The following is a 15,437-nucleotide window of genomic DNA, read 5'->3' on the forward strand; positions in this document are numbered from 1 at the left end:
AAATTATTTCTGCCATTTTTGTGGGTGTTGGTGCTACAAAAATACAGGGCTGCAACGGAAAAATTGAAAACGACATCCGTGTAAAATTCTTACGATTTCCGGTTCTAACTTCATCTTTGTCGTAGAGCTGTTTACTGTGAAGTTATTTCATAAAACCCTGATTTATGGGAAATTAGGCACGAGCACAGCTGCAATTGACGATCCTAAACAACGTACAGATCAGATAATAATATTGACAGTAAAGCTCGAGTACGAATGGATGTCAAATTTTTTCACCGTCTATTAAACCATCCCACCTTTCTCCCCAAAAATGGCGTAGAATGCTGTTTGGTGACAGCATAAAATGGGATCTTTGATGCTAGATTGTCCTCTTTGCTGTGGTAAAACTTTTCCTTCTCAAAAAACTTTAAAATATCACCTGTTGAGTTTGACAGACAACCTTTACTGTCCAGAATGCTCGTTAAGATTCGACAGCCTAAGTTTACTTGTCGAACATTTGGGAGATGTATGTGAACAATTACATTCGTTGCAAAGTTCAACTCAAGAACTGAAAACATCTGAAAAAATTGGATTCCAGGATAATAAGGTGAATACAACTGAAAAAACTAAAACCGATTGTTCTATAGAAACAACTATGAACCTGGATCTTCCTGAAGATGAGAAAGGTCACTCCGATCAAGACGATCAAGATTTAGATGGTATTGTTTTTTTTGCCACACACTTATATAAAATAGTATTATTCGGTATAGTCATAATTTATGTGCACGGTGTAATGTAATTCAACTCTTGAATATCTAGAACGGTAAATATTTATATTCCCACTATTTATATTCACATTATTTTAGTGTTTTAACTTCCCATTGTTGTTGGTTAGTAGGTGGAATTGACAGTTTCTTGAATTTATATTATAATATTTAAATATACTTACAGAAAGAAATATAAAAGGAATCCTTAATATCTATCATATTAATAATGCCGAATTAGTTATTACAAACTAAGAAGATAAATATTGATCCACTGAACGTAAATAATATCCTCCTTCGTTTTTGACAGCTAACTGTCAAAACTCCATTTTTTAATTTCTAATATTATTTTTTTATACACTTAATACCTTGTTTAAACACACATTGAATAATATCATCTATATGTAGTTCACGCCTTTCATTAGACTATTTTTATTCTTATTTATCGATTAACTGTACCAATAGCTTCTCAGTAAAGATATAGTACTCCATATCGTCTTTGTGACCGAGGTCTTTTGAGACCAAAAACCAAACCAAACCCTAACAATCTAATCTAACTAAAAAAATTAGTAGGTTTTGTTGGATTTTGGTATGTTTTTCAGTAGGTTGTGTTAGGATTTGGTTTGGTTTTTGTCCTGATAATACTTTAACCACAAAAATGGAATACCATCTTCTCTCACTAAAAAAATCTTCATTATTAACACAGTCACTGCTAACCTTTTAATTACCACATTTAAATAGCACGTTAATTACATATTTCAGCATTAAAATGTCACATTAATAATGTATTTTGGTTAGGTTAGGTTAGGTTAGGTTAGGTTGTTGAAATAATATTATTTATGTGTTTTTTTTTTAGATAAAAAGGAGTCTACAGAGTTTCAAACAAATACATCTGACAGTATAAATTTATTGAATGCAAAAGATATGGAGGGTCGACTAGTTAGTGTCCAGGTGTTAAAATCTGAGGATTACGAAGATGGAAGTGTGCAAGATCTGGAGGTGCGGCTCCTGGAGAGCTCTGCCGATGGATCCATCCTGATTTTGTCTAACCCGCAAAGTCAGGCCAGTGACAATGATGACCAGTTAATCCAGTCGCAAGACCAATTGTTATCTATTGATTCGGCTGATGGTATGTTACATAGTCTTTTTAATGCATATTAATTTCTATCTGGAATTAAAATCAGTGATTATCCATATAATCGCAAATTCGGATAATGGATCATATTGAATGTGTTTAATAACAGTATTCCATATAGTAAATAGAACTGCTATTACATTATTCTTGCCATTTAAATGCAGCCTCCAGCGCTTTTCAGGCCCGGGTGCCGTATAAACTGAATGAAGGAGGCCAACAATAGCTGACAACTTATGAGAAATAGTGACGCGATAAAAAAAATGCAGGACATCACGGAGAATTTACTTTGGTCATTATAACATACCCATATAATATAATGTTAACGTGGAAATTTTGCCGCAAGCCGCAAATTGATTACCGGCTTGCCTCACCAAACTTTTTCACCATTTTTGCCTGCTTCACCATACTCTCATAACCTGCCGCCCCTAGGTTAAAATTTAGAATTTGTGGTATTTTTCGGAGCTAAACCTGAACAATGTATATTATGTTATTATGATGCCATGTCTTTTGTCATGCCTAGAAAACATACGTACATATTTTATGATTATTTAAAATATTATATTAAATAATATCATCAAAGCTTATTATTGTAAACTTCATTGTTTTAAAATTGAGTATTTTGATACATGAGATGTCCATGGTTTATGGCACTTTTTAAATTATCATTTTTGCGGGCATTTTACAATTTTTAGTTAATTTAATTTTTCCCTGACAATTATGTCATAAACTATATTCAGTAAAGTTTTTATGTCACATGATATTTGCCTCTATCTGATATCTGCCTCACTGAAGAACTGGTTGTGTCAAGTGATTTAACTATATTCAGTAAAGTTTTTATGTCACATGATATTTGCCTCTATCTGATATCTGCCTCACTGAAGAACTGGTTGTGTCAAGTGATTTAACTATATTCAGTAAAGTTTTTATGTCACATGATATTTGCCTCTATCTGATATCTGCCTCACTGAAGAACTGGTTGTGTCAAGTGATTTAACTATATTCAGTAAAGTTTTTATGTCACATGATATTTGCCTCTATCTGATATCTGCCTCGCTGAACAACTCGTTGTGTCAAGTGATTTACTGTTTAATATATAGTTAATAAACTTACTTTAAATATGTATAATTTAGTAAATACGTGATTTTAATTATAAATAAAACTAATTTGCTAGTACAATTTCTCAAAAAAACTTTTATGAAATACCTATTTTAATTTTTACCATATTTTGTATGTATGCACTATAATCCGCCGCTTTCACTAATTGGATACTTGGGGTGGCGGATTACTGAGAGAGTACTGTGTTAGTTTTTACCAATTCAGCCATACTCTGGAATCACTGTCAATGGGCTCCCTCTTTGTTAGTACTAACTGTTCATTGTACATTTTCAGCGGAAGTCCACTTGGAAGATGCCCAATCCTCCGATGAGATGTACAGCTGCAACAGCTGTGGAGTGAGCTTCACTTCCGTCATAGATCACATCCAGAATTATCACAATGATCAGGAAGTTGTCGTGGAGGTATGCTTATCTTAAACAATAACTTAATACTTGTATTAAATATATGTAGCTCTTAGTACCAATAAGTTCAAACGCTACTTTTAAACAGTGATATAATGTTTTACTGAAATGAGTTATGAATTCAGCTGACTTTGTTGATTGAATGAAGTATAGATCGATCTGTTGAATAATCTATATGTGTATTTGGATCCAGGGCCTCTTCACATCCTGAAGTTGGTTAAGATAATGTCTAAGAACAATTCTCATAAAAAAATTACATTCACAGAGACAGTCCATGTACCCACAATGCTTATAAAAGTTTTTACTTACTGATCATAATTGGTTCCTAATTTATTTGTAATGATCTGTCAATCAAACGTAAGATTAATTGAATAAAAAATATTTTGATTCTTCATAAATGAAAGTTGAATATGTATTACTTCAATCTTCATTTTTGATTATCAGAATTTCAAAAGTATATCCAAACAATTTTTTTTTTATATATTTGTGGAACTATCTTCCAACCAACAGTCTTCAACCTTTTAATACTTTGGACGCGGAAGACGCACACGGTGCGTAATGACCAGGCGGCCGATCGATGTAATTAACGTGCATTTTAAAGGGGGCAATTAAAAACTCATCGACTCAGCAGCGAATGCGTTAATACCCGCGGCCCGGTGAACATATGAGAAATATTTCGCGGACCGGTATTAGCCAGAAATAATAACCATTATAGATAGAATTTTATTTATTAAATCTTATGTTTTAATATTACAACTTTTGGTTAGTGCCACATCTGCTGCTGCTTTGTAAACAGATTTGATAAACATGGTTGCAGCATTGTTTCTGAGAGACAAAGTGCTGCATTAACATTCATTCAATTTCTCAGTTTGGTTTTTATTTCTGACATAGATGCAAAAGTCTTTTCACATAAATAAGAAGTCGAAAAAAAATCTGATCTTAATAACTCAGAGATGGATATTCTTTATCAAAGGATATCCAAAATTGAAACAATGATTGCATTTTATGTCTAGACACCAGAGTGACATCAGAAGATAACTTGATCAGCTTTTCATTCTCACGAGGATCAAGTGCGCATGATTTAATATCTTCCAAAAGGAGATTATTAATCCAGAGGTTAGAGGTCCGCCTTTACGTAGATCTTATTTTCAGAGAAATATTAATTAAAGTTTTCAGTCAACTCTTTTAAATGTTGGCTTATGATGTTGAATACATGTGACTTTCTGGTTAATATCAGCAGCATTCAAAAATTCTCCCAGCATTTTATTTATTGTGAATTGAATTGAATGTAGCGATATAGTCGGTTGATAGCATGGTGAAAGCTTTCGCGGACCGGCTCTGGTCCTCAGACCACCGGTTGAAGAACACTGGTCTATATAATTATTACTATTTTTTCCAGTATTTATTATATTAAAATTGTTTTAAATTCAATGTTACATTTCAGATGACTGACGAGGACGGAGTCGTCGATGACTCAGCTGACGATGTTGCTATCATCCAGGTCACTTCCAATGGCGAAGAAGAAACTGAGGGCAATGATAACGATCAGCAAACGGTGACACAGAGCCTGCCTCTTGAAACAAGGCGAATCATTATGCAAAGCGGTGATATAGTCACTACTCAGGCCAATGCTGTTGAATCTAACGGTTGGTTGAATGGAAGTTTACATATTAAACATTATTTGAAATACCTCCAAACCTTCTCTAACTTTCCATTTTTATGATGGATACACCAAAAGTTAATTTTTACATATTAATTGATTTGTTGATATAACCTAAATATTTTTGTTATGTATTAACTGCAGCAAAATTTGATCTCAATTAATTTCAGGCATGTTTAAATGCCCCTCGCAATATAGACTCAATATGTTTGTGAATGTTTACTTGGGTTAATGAAAGTGTTCATCATTTTTATAGATGGGTGTTCGACTGAGCGGTGGCGAGCTCCCCAAATCCTGAACACTCTGCGAGAAGAGGAGTGCTTGGACCGTGACGGCCGATGGTATACACGGAAAGTCGTCCAGATTGAACGGTTTTGGGATCCGCTGAATGTGAAGACTGAAAGCCAGTCTGATGGATCCGTGCTTACTGAAAAAAGTTTGTAATCTTTCCAATAATTAATCACATGTTATAGATTGTACATTTCATGGAAAGCGTGGGAGATAATCTAAATAACATGCAAGTACTACAATAGATTGCCAAAAACTAACTCTTGGACGTAGGTAAACGATTATAAAGAATAACAATACACACTTTGACAGTGATCAACGTGTTATTATAAGAATAAACTGAATATGTACACATTGTTTTCAATAGTTTTTTTGTTGTATGTAAAATGATATTTAATATTTTTCTTAAGTGCGGTATTTATATCCATTATTTATAAAAAGACCAGTTACGATAGACTCAATAATTAGATAGTATTTAAAGGTGGCGCTAGTTTCTCAAGTTGTAATTTCATTATGTAATGACAATTAATATTAAATAGGTTTTGTTGTATTGAATCTTCCGCTATTGGTAATATAGCTTTTTTTCAATAGAATTTCTACAAACAATGTGGTGATTGTTATCATAGTTATTTCATAATACCTACTATATTTTTTTTTATTTAAACAGCATTGTAGCTTATTGAGATTGCTTTGTCAAATATCTTGATCCATTACCAACGATTATCGAATATAATTACAAATTTAGAATTCATTGTGTTTTATTATTTGATTCATAGTTTTTATGAAACCAGAAAAGCTATCTGAGACCATGGAAACTGAAGATGGCGACGAAGAAGTTGTTTCAGTTGAAGCCTTTTTACAAGCTGGCGGAGAAATCGATGTGCCTGATTCAAACATGACGCGAGTGTATCACTGCACGGGATGCTTTACGCAATTCTTGACCATGCCTGAATTTGAGTCACACGATTGTACGTCCACTCTTGGTATGTTTTATCAGTAATTATTATTGACAATACTATATCTATAACATTGTAATATTATTTAGAGCGCTCACGATGGCCGAGCAGGTAACATGTTGGCCTGTAGTGTCGTGTGTCCCTTGTTGAATCCCGGGTATGGCGAAACATTCACGTGTTATGTGGACAATTTGGACACAGGAGTATGGACCTAATGGGTTGAGCAAGTGGCTTACATCCATTTCTCGTAATAAGAAAAATCTGTTAATACAACCTCCACTCTGTGGAGGGTCATATAGTCTTCTTAAGATCGGACATGGTTAAATAGCAGCGGTGAGGTTCTGGTAAAGGTGCAATGATTGACAAATTCACATCTATTTCTTGGTTCTGTGTATCCGTCCATTTTTTATTTTAATATTTCACTCGGACTATCTATTACATATATTTGATTCTATTTTCTAATCTTTTTATGTTTTTGTTTTTGTTTTCAGGAAAATACAAATGTGACCATTGTCCTGTCACTTATAATAATTCAAAATCGCTTTGCGCTCATATGAAAGTTCACAAAGCTCTCAAGGCCAACGATAAAAAAGCAGCTTCAAAGCGAGACAATAATGGTAACCAATTATGACTACAGTACAACCCCGTTAATTCAAAATCGACGGGACCGAAAATCGAAAAAAAATCGAATACGAAATATTGCAAAAAACAGCAAAACAAAAAAAAAAGTTAAATGAATATCAGTAATAATAGATTTTATGGATTTTAGTAAAAATATCGATATAGGTACAGTGAATTTAGAATTAACCAAGTTCGTATTAACGGGGTTCTACTGTACATCCTTTTTATTTGTGGAGATTAATGTTTTCTTAACAGTCTTGTTTGATCAGCCTAACCTGATTAACTAATTATTCTGGCAGGAAGAACAATGTCAACGATAAATCGTATATAATCATAATTTTGATTAAAAAATGTAGTAAAAAGTAAAAAAAAAAGTTTTTGCATCATCACATTACCTATTTATGCGTGAGAAGTAATTCAAATATGTATTTGCTTTATATGTAAAGTTATATGCATTTATTTCTCTCATTGATCAATGATCTCTTGGTTGTAAAATGTTATTATTTTTATAACAAACTTTGTTTAACGTTGTTGCCTGATATGTTTACCTGATATGTACCCCTTCAAACCAAAGCTGTCTAGTAAGGTTGCGGCACTAAAGCGTGTTGGTTATTGCTTGGCATTAGTTTAAATGCAATGAGGTAATATATTCGCAGTAAATGAAGATTTTCAATGTATATTTTTGTTCATATTAAACATGTATATTAAAATAAAAAATTATCATCATTTTCTACAAACAGTTTACCACATTGCGTTAAGTATAAACAATAACTAGCTCTACGATGGAAATTGACTTTGTTTCAAATACTGAAAACACTAATAAACTTGTAAGACATCAATATTTTTTTCTTGGAATGGTAATGAGATGGTCATTAATTGAGAGAGAACATACCTTATTTACATAATTTGAAAATAGTTCTGTAAAATATATAATTGTATTATATTTAAGTTTGAAATCGATTTACTCAACTCATTTGGATCATTTTAACCCTCGGTTGGTTAATTATTGTCATTTATTTTGTTTACAGATGGCCTCGGAGAAGATGATTCTAACCAAAATCGCCTGGTGGGTCCGTTTAAATGTGCAGTGTGCGACACGGTTTTTCCTTCCAATAAATCCCTGCGGCTGCACCGACGCATGCACGACCCGGTGCGCTCCCGCCCCATGGAGGGCCCTGTAGAGTACCCACCTGCTAACGCCAACTCGGTAGCGGAGCGCTTTCATTGCCTGCAGTGTGACAAGTGGATCCACGTCGGTTACAAGAGGATCCATGAGACGGTCCATACTGGGGAGACGGAATACAACTGTGACATTTGCAATAGGAAGTTCCATACCAAGGATAATCTCTCTATGCATATGAATGTACATAATATTGAAAAGGTATGATTTGAGTTCAATACTATTCAATGCAGATTACCATGCTGTGACTACTATATTTTTACTGATACTGAGGACAAAGGGGGTTTTCCAAATACAAATATGGAGTATTATCAATCACAGCCATTTGTATGTAATTTCATAGTATCATCTTTTCTCATCTGCCAGATTATAACCTATGTTTGGAACATATGCATCTTCACAGAGTGGAGGTTATACTAACAGATTATTTTGGGAGGGATGGTCGATAACCATTCGCTCAACAAGTTGTGTTCTTGCACTGAATCAAACATACATTGTAAAAAAACAACATTTTTTTGTCAAGCAGCAAGGTTGAACTCACGACCCATGGCTGACCACTCTAGCAACTTGACTATTGTGGACGCAACTTTTTTTTACAGAACCCTTAAATTTACCTCACAAAACATATTTGGGAAACGCTGCTTTAGTCTAATTATTTTTCTCTGTTACAGGTATCTAATGTAAAGTCAGAAAAGACGTTGCCATATGAATGTAATTATTGCAATAGACAATTCGCTCGCCCGCACGAGAAAGTAAAGCATGAAAGAATACACACAGGTAGATAAATATCTCCGTTCTCTTTGAATTTCGAGTATGCACTGCTTTAATTAGTATGAACTATTATATAATCGATTCTTTTCACAGGTGAAAAACCACATAGCTGTGAAATATGTGGGAAAACATTTCGCGTGTCGTATTGCCTTACATTGCATATGCGGACACACACCGGAGCTAGGCCATATGTTTGCAATCACTGTGGTAAAAGGTAATATAGAGTATCACTATTAATATTTGTTAACACGTCTTTATCTAAAATACTCTCATCAGTGTAATATGCTGTAGTAGCTAGCGATGGGTTACGAACTGCATATGCCACTGTAGCATGCTTAGACACATGCAACTTTACCATACCAAATATATTTAATATGCGCTTTTTGCTTTAAAGATTTATCGACAGATAGTTGAATATACACTCAAAATACGAATTCGCGATGAAATAAATAATATAATTTTATGTGTAGTTGTTGATCTGCTGAATTTTAGTGCCATTGATATGGATCGCTTTTGGTTCAGCAAAGCAGTTTTATCATCATTTTTGTTTTTGAGACATTTATCTTGAAACCTACTTTGCGGCTATCATTTGTAAGCTCCTTTGTCCTGTTCCGTCATTCGCAAAAACAGCAATGCTGTCTGCAAAGTGCAGGTGACTAGGGAATCCAATCCCGAGCCAAAATTCTGATCCCGGGATTTCGGGATTACAATTTGACAATCCCGGGATCCCGGGACTGGTCCCGGGATTGGCATTTTTTCCATTGTTAATACAAAATTTTTATATTTACAAATTACATTGATAAAATCGGTCAAAATTAAATCTAGTATAATTTATACTATTTAAGAAATTTATTGTTAATATCGTATACGTTCAATCTTGGAAATACACAAGTGACTGAGGTATTTGCCGTTAATGATGATACCACTGTTCTCTCAGTCGAGTCGCCTAAATAGATCTTCCAGAGTAGAGGTGAATAATTTGAGTGAAACTCTGTCACCGGACACCCTTGCTGATAGAAAACCTGAAACATGGCTTATGAAACTTTACGCTGGCTGTTGCATCTCTGTATATTATTCAGGATGTTTATATAGTGCCTAGAGATTCCTTAAATATACAAGGTGTCTATAATCGAGGGTTTTTAAATGTGATATGATATTGCTATTTTTTTGTTTTTAGGTTCAAAGCTCACAGTGTATACAATCACCACATGTTGACCCACTCTGATGTACGTGCATATAAATGTCCGTATTGTCCGAAGGCCTTCAAAACATCTGTGCAATTAGCCGGCCATAAAAACTCACATACGAAGCCGTTTTCTTGTACAGAATGCAACAGGTATGAGCATATCTATTTTCATATTATAATATAGATTTTTGTGGATCCTCTTGATATAACTAATCAGTAATTTAATTGTGTATAATATTGCATATTTTGTTTTATCTCCAGACCATTCGCATCTTTGTACGCAGTCAGAGTTCACATGGAGACTCACAAACGGCAGAACAATTTGAAATTCATCTGTCAACTGTGCGGAGCTAGTTACGCGAGAGCTTTTGCCCTTAGAGACCATCTCAAAGCTCAACATTATATTGTGGAGGTGAATATGAAACTATTTAATATTTCATTAATCGATAATAGATGCTGATCAAGTGTACCCTTTGCCTACCATTTCTTCTGCTTTTATTATCGTAATGTACTCTGACCATTGGTGGTAATTATTTAGATGAATTCATTAATTTCTCATATGAAGACTTATGATTTCATGACCAATTTTCATCTCTTGCTGTTATTGTGCGTAGCCAAAAACTCAACCATCGACAACATAACTTATAATAGGTATCATTCGATGTAAAAAGGTTTTTTCATTATAATTAAATTTCTTCAACGGGTCATAAAATCGAATAACCTTTTTTGGGATTAATCATTAATTCAATTATAAACAGGAATGTCTGGGTTGATTATTTGTTAAACTGTAAAATTTCATTGAGCATTGCTAAGTTCAATTGAATTAAATAAAATATTTACTTCAAAAATCAAGGGTTTTTTAGGATTGAAATGAGAATTTTCAAATGCCATTATCTTAGAACAAGATATTTTGAATTGTTTCCCTATAGAACTAATGTATCGATATTATTATGTAGATTCTGAAACAATAATTTTAAAATGTAGTGTCAAAAAATAAAATGACATTGGTGGTCGCCATTACATATTTATTTTTACGTTGATTGATTTGCAAATATTTAATAATTTTTATTTAATATTTCTTTATTTTTGGAATGCAACAGTTGTCAAACCAGTCTTGAAAAAGGCATTTTGCAACAAAAGGGTTACACGATCTTTACTTGCTTTAAAGCCGGACATGAAGCTTCTATTGAAACTCTGAATAAACCATCGTCCACAAGCTTACACAAAGGGTGACTAACTGCACATTAAAAAAAATATAGATGACGCAATCGATTGTTACATCTTATTTACACCAGCAGCAAACGCAGGGTGACAAAACTTGAGAAAACGGGTTTTTTTACGATTTTTTTGTTCATCCTAAGTCCGAATGGTCATAAGTCGAGGTGGTCGTAAATCGTGAACTCACTATACTATCATTAATTCAATACAATGACTACAAAAAATTTTCAAGAGATATATTATTAGTATACTACATATACTTACCCATTAATTTATTTATTACTTGTCGGATTACAAAACCTTTTTATCATTCTGATTTAAAATGTCGAACATCAATATAATTCTGACACTATTACATGATAGTATGTATGTATTATATTTTATCTACACCAAATTTCAACTCGAAAAATTGCGCGATTACTTTCGTTTTAAAGTTCATAGTTTGTAGGATTTTTGTACATGTTTTAAATTGTGATTGTTTAAATTTTGTTATTGGATTTGTATTAATCTTTATTTGTATTTTGATTAGGAGTCAGAAGAACCCGAAGCGAATGTGGCTGCTTTATCAATACTACCCAAAGAGGAGGAAAGTGTCGAGGTAAAAATTTTACAGTTCCTACCGATTTAATTTTTTGTAGATTAGGCAATCTAATTTTGTCAATATAAAATTTTAAATATCTAGATGACAATTTGGACTTGAGCAACTCCTTGCTTTGGATCAAATACACATTGAAAGACAACATGTGTATCACAGATGGCTATCTACTAACTAACTCCTCCCTGTGTAACTCCCCCCTTGTCTTGATTACTTCTAATTAACATGTTGTTAAATGATTTTTTCTCATTTTTTCAGATGGAGAAATTAGTGATGACCAATAGTGATGGCGAAATTGAACTGAATATAGAGTATGGTAATGCTTTGCCAACCGCCGAAGAAAATTAACGTTAATTAAAAAATATTTAATTAGGTACTGTAAAATGAAAGTTTTGTATGTATATAAGAGATAGGGTTTTATAAAAAGATCTTACTAAAATAATATGGTACTGAACGATTTCAGTAATCTTCGAAATCAAAATAAATGAAAAGCAAAGATGTTACGAATTTTTGTTTGCGGCTCCAGAACATTTTTATTATGATTGATTTTGGTAACTAGAAAAATTGGTATTTTCTGCATTGGCAGCATTAAATTTTGTGAATAAAAAGAATATTATGGCCTGATGCTGACATCATGGTTTGGTTATTTACATACGTACTGTTATTTGCAACTTTTCAGTGTTCTTCTTATTTTGGACTTGTGAGACATTTTTTGCAGGGCTTTGAACCGCTGTTTTTTTCCGTTTCAGTTTTCGTTCCGGTTCAAGTAAAAAAATACTTATCCGATTGGTTCCGGTTTTCGGTTCAGTGGGTGGTAGTGATTGACCCATGAGTCTAAGAGTCCTAGGGCCAAGACATAAGACATGTTGCGCCTACGACAACTGAATGACAACTGAAGTGGGGTGTAAGATCGTGTTAACGCTCGTGTTTAATCGATAATATTCGGTTCCGGTTTTTGTTCCAACAAAAATAACGGTTTTTCCGATTTGCGGTTCAGTTCCGGTTTGAAGCCCCGGTTTTTTCTTTTCAGTGCAGCCTTTCCAAAGAAATCTCATAATACAAGTGTGAAGCTTGTTAGAAACAAACTTACTTGCAGCTAATTTAATTATTAGCCTTAATAACCCCTTTTTCAGCTTCACTTTCGTAATATATTATAAATAAAATGATGACTATTGATTGGCTAGAGGGTTTTTTTTAACATCTTTGGAATTATGCATTATTACCCTTATACATACATCATTCAAATTCTTTTCAATATATTCTATTATATCCTCTAAAGATGTATGTATAATTTTTGAGTTATTAATGTTGACAGCAAAGCCACCTTCAAAACTAGCTCATCAAGCCTATTCTAACATATCACTTAACGTCCAAAAAGAGTTAACTGTGATAAATATATCACATTTATCACTTTACATATTCAGGCGGTTACTTATGTACTTATGTAGTTAACCGTCTGAACTGTCAAAAAGTGCTATCTTTTAACAGCCCCTCTTGACTGTGTTAACTTCTAGAGCGAGACAGAGTATGTTAATTTTACTTATTGAGAATTGAGATGCTAGATCAGACTGTTTTGAAATATGATTATGTCACGGCCGCCGTCTTAATTTATAGTTCCCCGCGAGCTGTCAAATATCGAGTGACTAGTAGCAGTTAGTAGCAACATTATATTTGTTTTACTGCAATTACATTTTGTGCCGCAATCGCAATGGCAGGACTAATAAAATTGTAGGTTATGTTGACATGTCTGATGTGTCAATACAAAATTCTTGTAATCGGTTGTATCCGCTTGTGGTCGGTCTTATCCACTTGGGTTCGGCCGTAACTGCAGGCACGAACATACTTAACCGAATTGTCCGACCAACCTAGATTTTCGCCGTATTACGAATTTACCAACTACTTAAGATAACCGCCGAAAACTGCTTAGTGTGGAAAGCCTTCTGTGTTAATTTGGACCAATGAAAATAACGGAAATAGTTATAACTGTTAAGAATAGACCTGCATGATTACTAATGATAAGTCTATGGGTTTATAGCCTAACAAACTGTCATACTTACTAGTTATCCGATGGACTCCTAAAAATAAATTATTTACAACTGACTTACGCGAATTCGTACTTACGCGGTTTTTTAAAATATTCTTTTTTTGCTGCAGTTTGTTTCTCCGCGCTTGTGTTTACATAGAATATTATGTTATATAATATGGATCATGTAAAAAAATTAGTAGTAATGCAATCTACGATAATTACCAAGAAAAGAGGAATATTAGTAGAAGAATTGGAAATATTGGTTATATGGATGAAAGATATGCAGCAACAATAAATTCCAATAAGCCTTATACTAATACAGTATAAAGCCTCGAGTTGTTTTGAAGACATAAAGTGTAAAAATGATGATAGTGTTGATACTAATACATTCACTGCAGGCCACAGATGGTTTCAAAAATTTAAAAGTCGTAATAAACTACTCAACATCAAAGTAACAGGTGAGGCTGCTGAGTTATGCAGTAAAGAGAAAGCTATGAATTTTATCAGGAGTCGAGCAGAAATCATAAAAATTAGGATTACCTGCCACAACATATTTTTAAAGTGGACGAAACTAAGCTTATTGGAAAAAAATGCCAGATTCAGTCATATTATATATCGGATATCCCAGAAAAATCTATGCCAGGTATTAAGGTGTCTGATAGGTTAATCGCTAACCCTTTACTTGGTGGAAATGCTGCTGGCGATTTTAAAATCAAACCACTTCAATCACTAATGTTTTGTTAAATGTATGTATGTAGGTCCATTTTATTTTCACTTATCCTTTGAAACTGACACATATTATTTAAAAAATTGCATTATTTTAAGTTTTATTCGACTTACGCGATTTTTCGACTTACACGAAGATCTTCGGAACGAATTAATCACTAAGTCGAGGACTTATTGTATATACATACACTAAGGCTGGCTGCGCACTAGGCAGCCAGGCTGCGGAAGTCTGGCTACAGCAGCCACAATAAGGGGCAGCCAATTCTTGCAGCCAGTTGTAGCAGCCAGAAGTCAATGTCACCAGTTTGCACTGATCGGTGCCTTGAGATGGACGTAGAAGATGCAGTTATTATTTACCTCTTAAACATAAGGGAAAAAATGAAAAAAAATAAACATTGGATTCACCTCCTGCTTCTTGAGCGGCACTCAAAAGGTGTATTTCAAAGTTACATTAAAGATCATAAAAAACACCCAGAATATTCGTAAACCATGCAAGAATATCAGTCCAGTCGTTTAACAAGCTGTTGGATACTGTTCGAAAATCAATCAAAGGAACTGATACTCGAATGCAAGCTTGTATAACTCCCGAAGAAAAAATATTTGATACATTGAGGTGTATGTACATAAAACAAAATTTTATATCTTTGATTTTTTTTAATCATTTTACAAATTGTATATATCCCGATATTCCACTTCTCTAATCAAACTCTGTATCAAAAGACATCATACAATTTATCACAGAATACGCTGCCGCGACAAGTGCACGAAGATTGAGGCAGCCACATTAATTTTACCGTGTCGTACTGGTTGCGCGC

The 15,437-nt window shown here is 33.8% G+C and overlaps 1 protein-coding gene across 3 annotated transcripts; it reads left to right on the forward strand.

Annotated features, from left to right (window-relative positions):
• The first annotated feature begins 74 nt into the window (after positions 1-74).
• On the forward strand, positions 75-15,210 carry LOC147068479 (uncharacterized). Of its 3 annotated transcripts, none has more exons than XM_085952108.1 (14): positions 75-698; positions 1,600-1,872; positions 3,268-3,395; positions 4,840-5,041; positions 5,312-5,491; positions 6,120-6,326; positions 6,791-6,916; positions 7,949-8,301; positions 8,772-8,877; positions 8,965-9,085; positions 10,049-10,207; positions 10,319-10,469; positions 11,805-11,873; positions 12,129-15,210. In XM_085952108.1, exons 1-14 carry the CDS (start codon positions 344-346, stop codon positions 12,216-12,218), a joined length of 2,520 nt encoding a protein of 839 aa, XP_085808234.1. In that variant the 5' UTR covers positions 75-343; the 3' UTR covers positions 12,219-15,210. The 3 variants fall into 3 exon arrangements, with proteins under 3 accessions (XP_085808234.1, XP_085808236.1, XP_085808237.1); XM_085952110.1 differs by having other exon boundaries at positions 134-380; XM_085952111.1 differs by having other exon boundaries at positions 475-586.
• Positions 15,211-15,437: the final 227 nt, after the last annotated feature.

The sequence above is a fragment of the Rhyacophila brunnea genome, unplaced genomic scaffold (assembly GCF_057557595.1).
Source record: "Rhyacophila brunnea isolate RB1 unplaced genomic scaffold, BYU_Rbru_1.0 scaffold_3, whole genome shotgun sequence".
In the NCBI taxonomy this organism is placed as follows: Eukaryota; Metazoa; Arthropoda; class Insecta; order Trichoptera; family Rhyacophilidae; genus Rhyacophila; species Rhyacophila brunnea.

Bases quoted from the DNA above. Each gene is read 5' to 3' on its own strand.
- LOC147068479 (XM_085952108.1), top strand. From the start codon at position 344: ATGGGATCTTTGATGCTAGATTGTCCTCTTTGCTGTGGTAAAACTTTT. The intron at 699-1,599 runs GTATTGTTTTTT...TTTTTTTTTTAG, and splicing joins AGACGATCAAGATTTAGATG to ATAAAAAGGAGTCTACAGAG. The intron at 8,302-8,771 runs GTATGATTTGAG...TCTCTGTTACAG, and splicing joins ATGTACATAATATTGAAAAG to GTATCTAATGTAAAGTCAGA.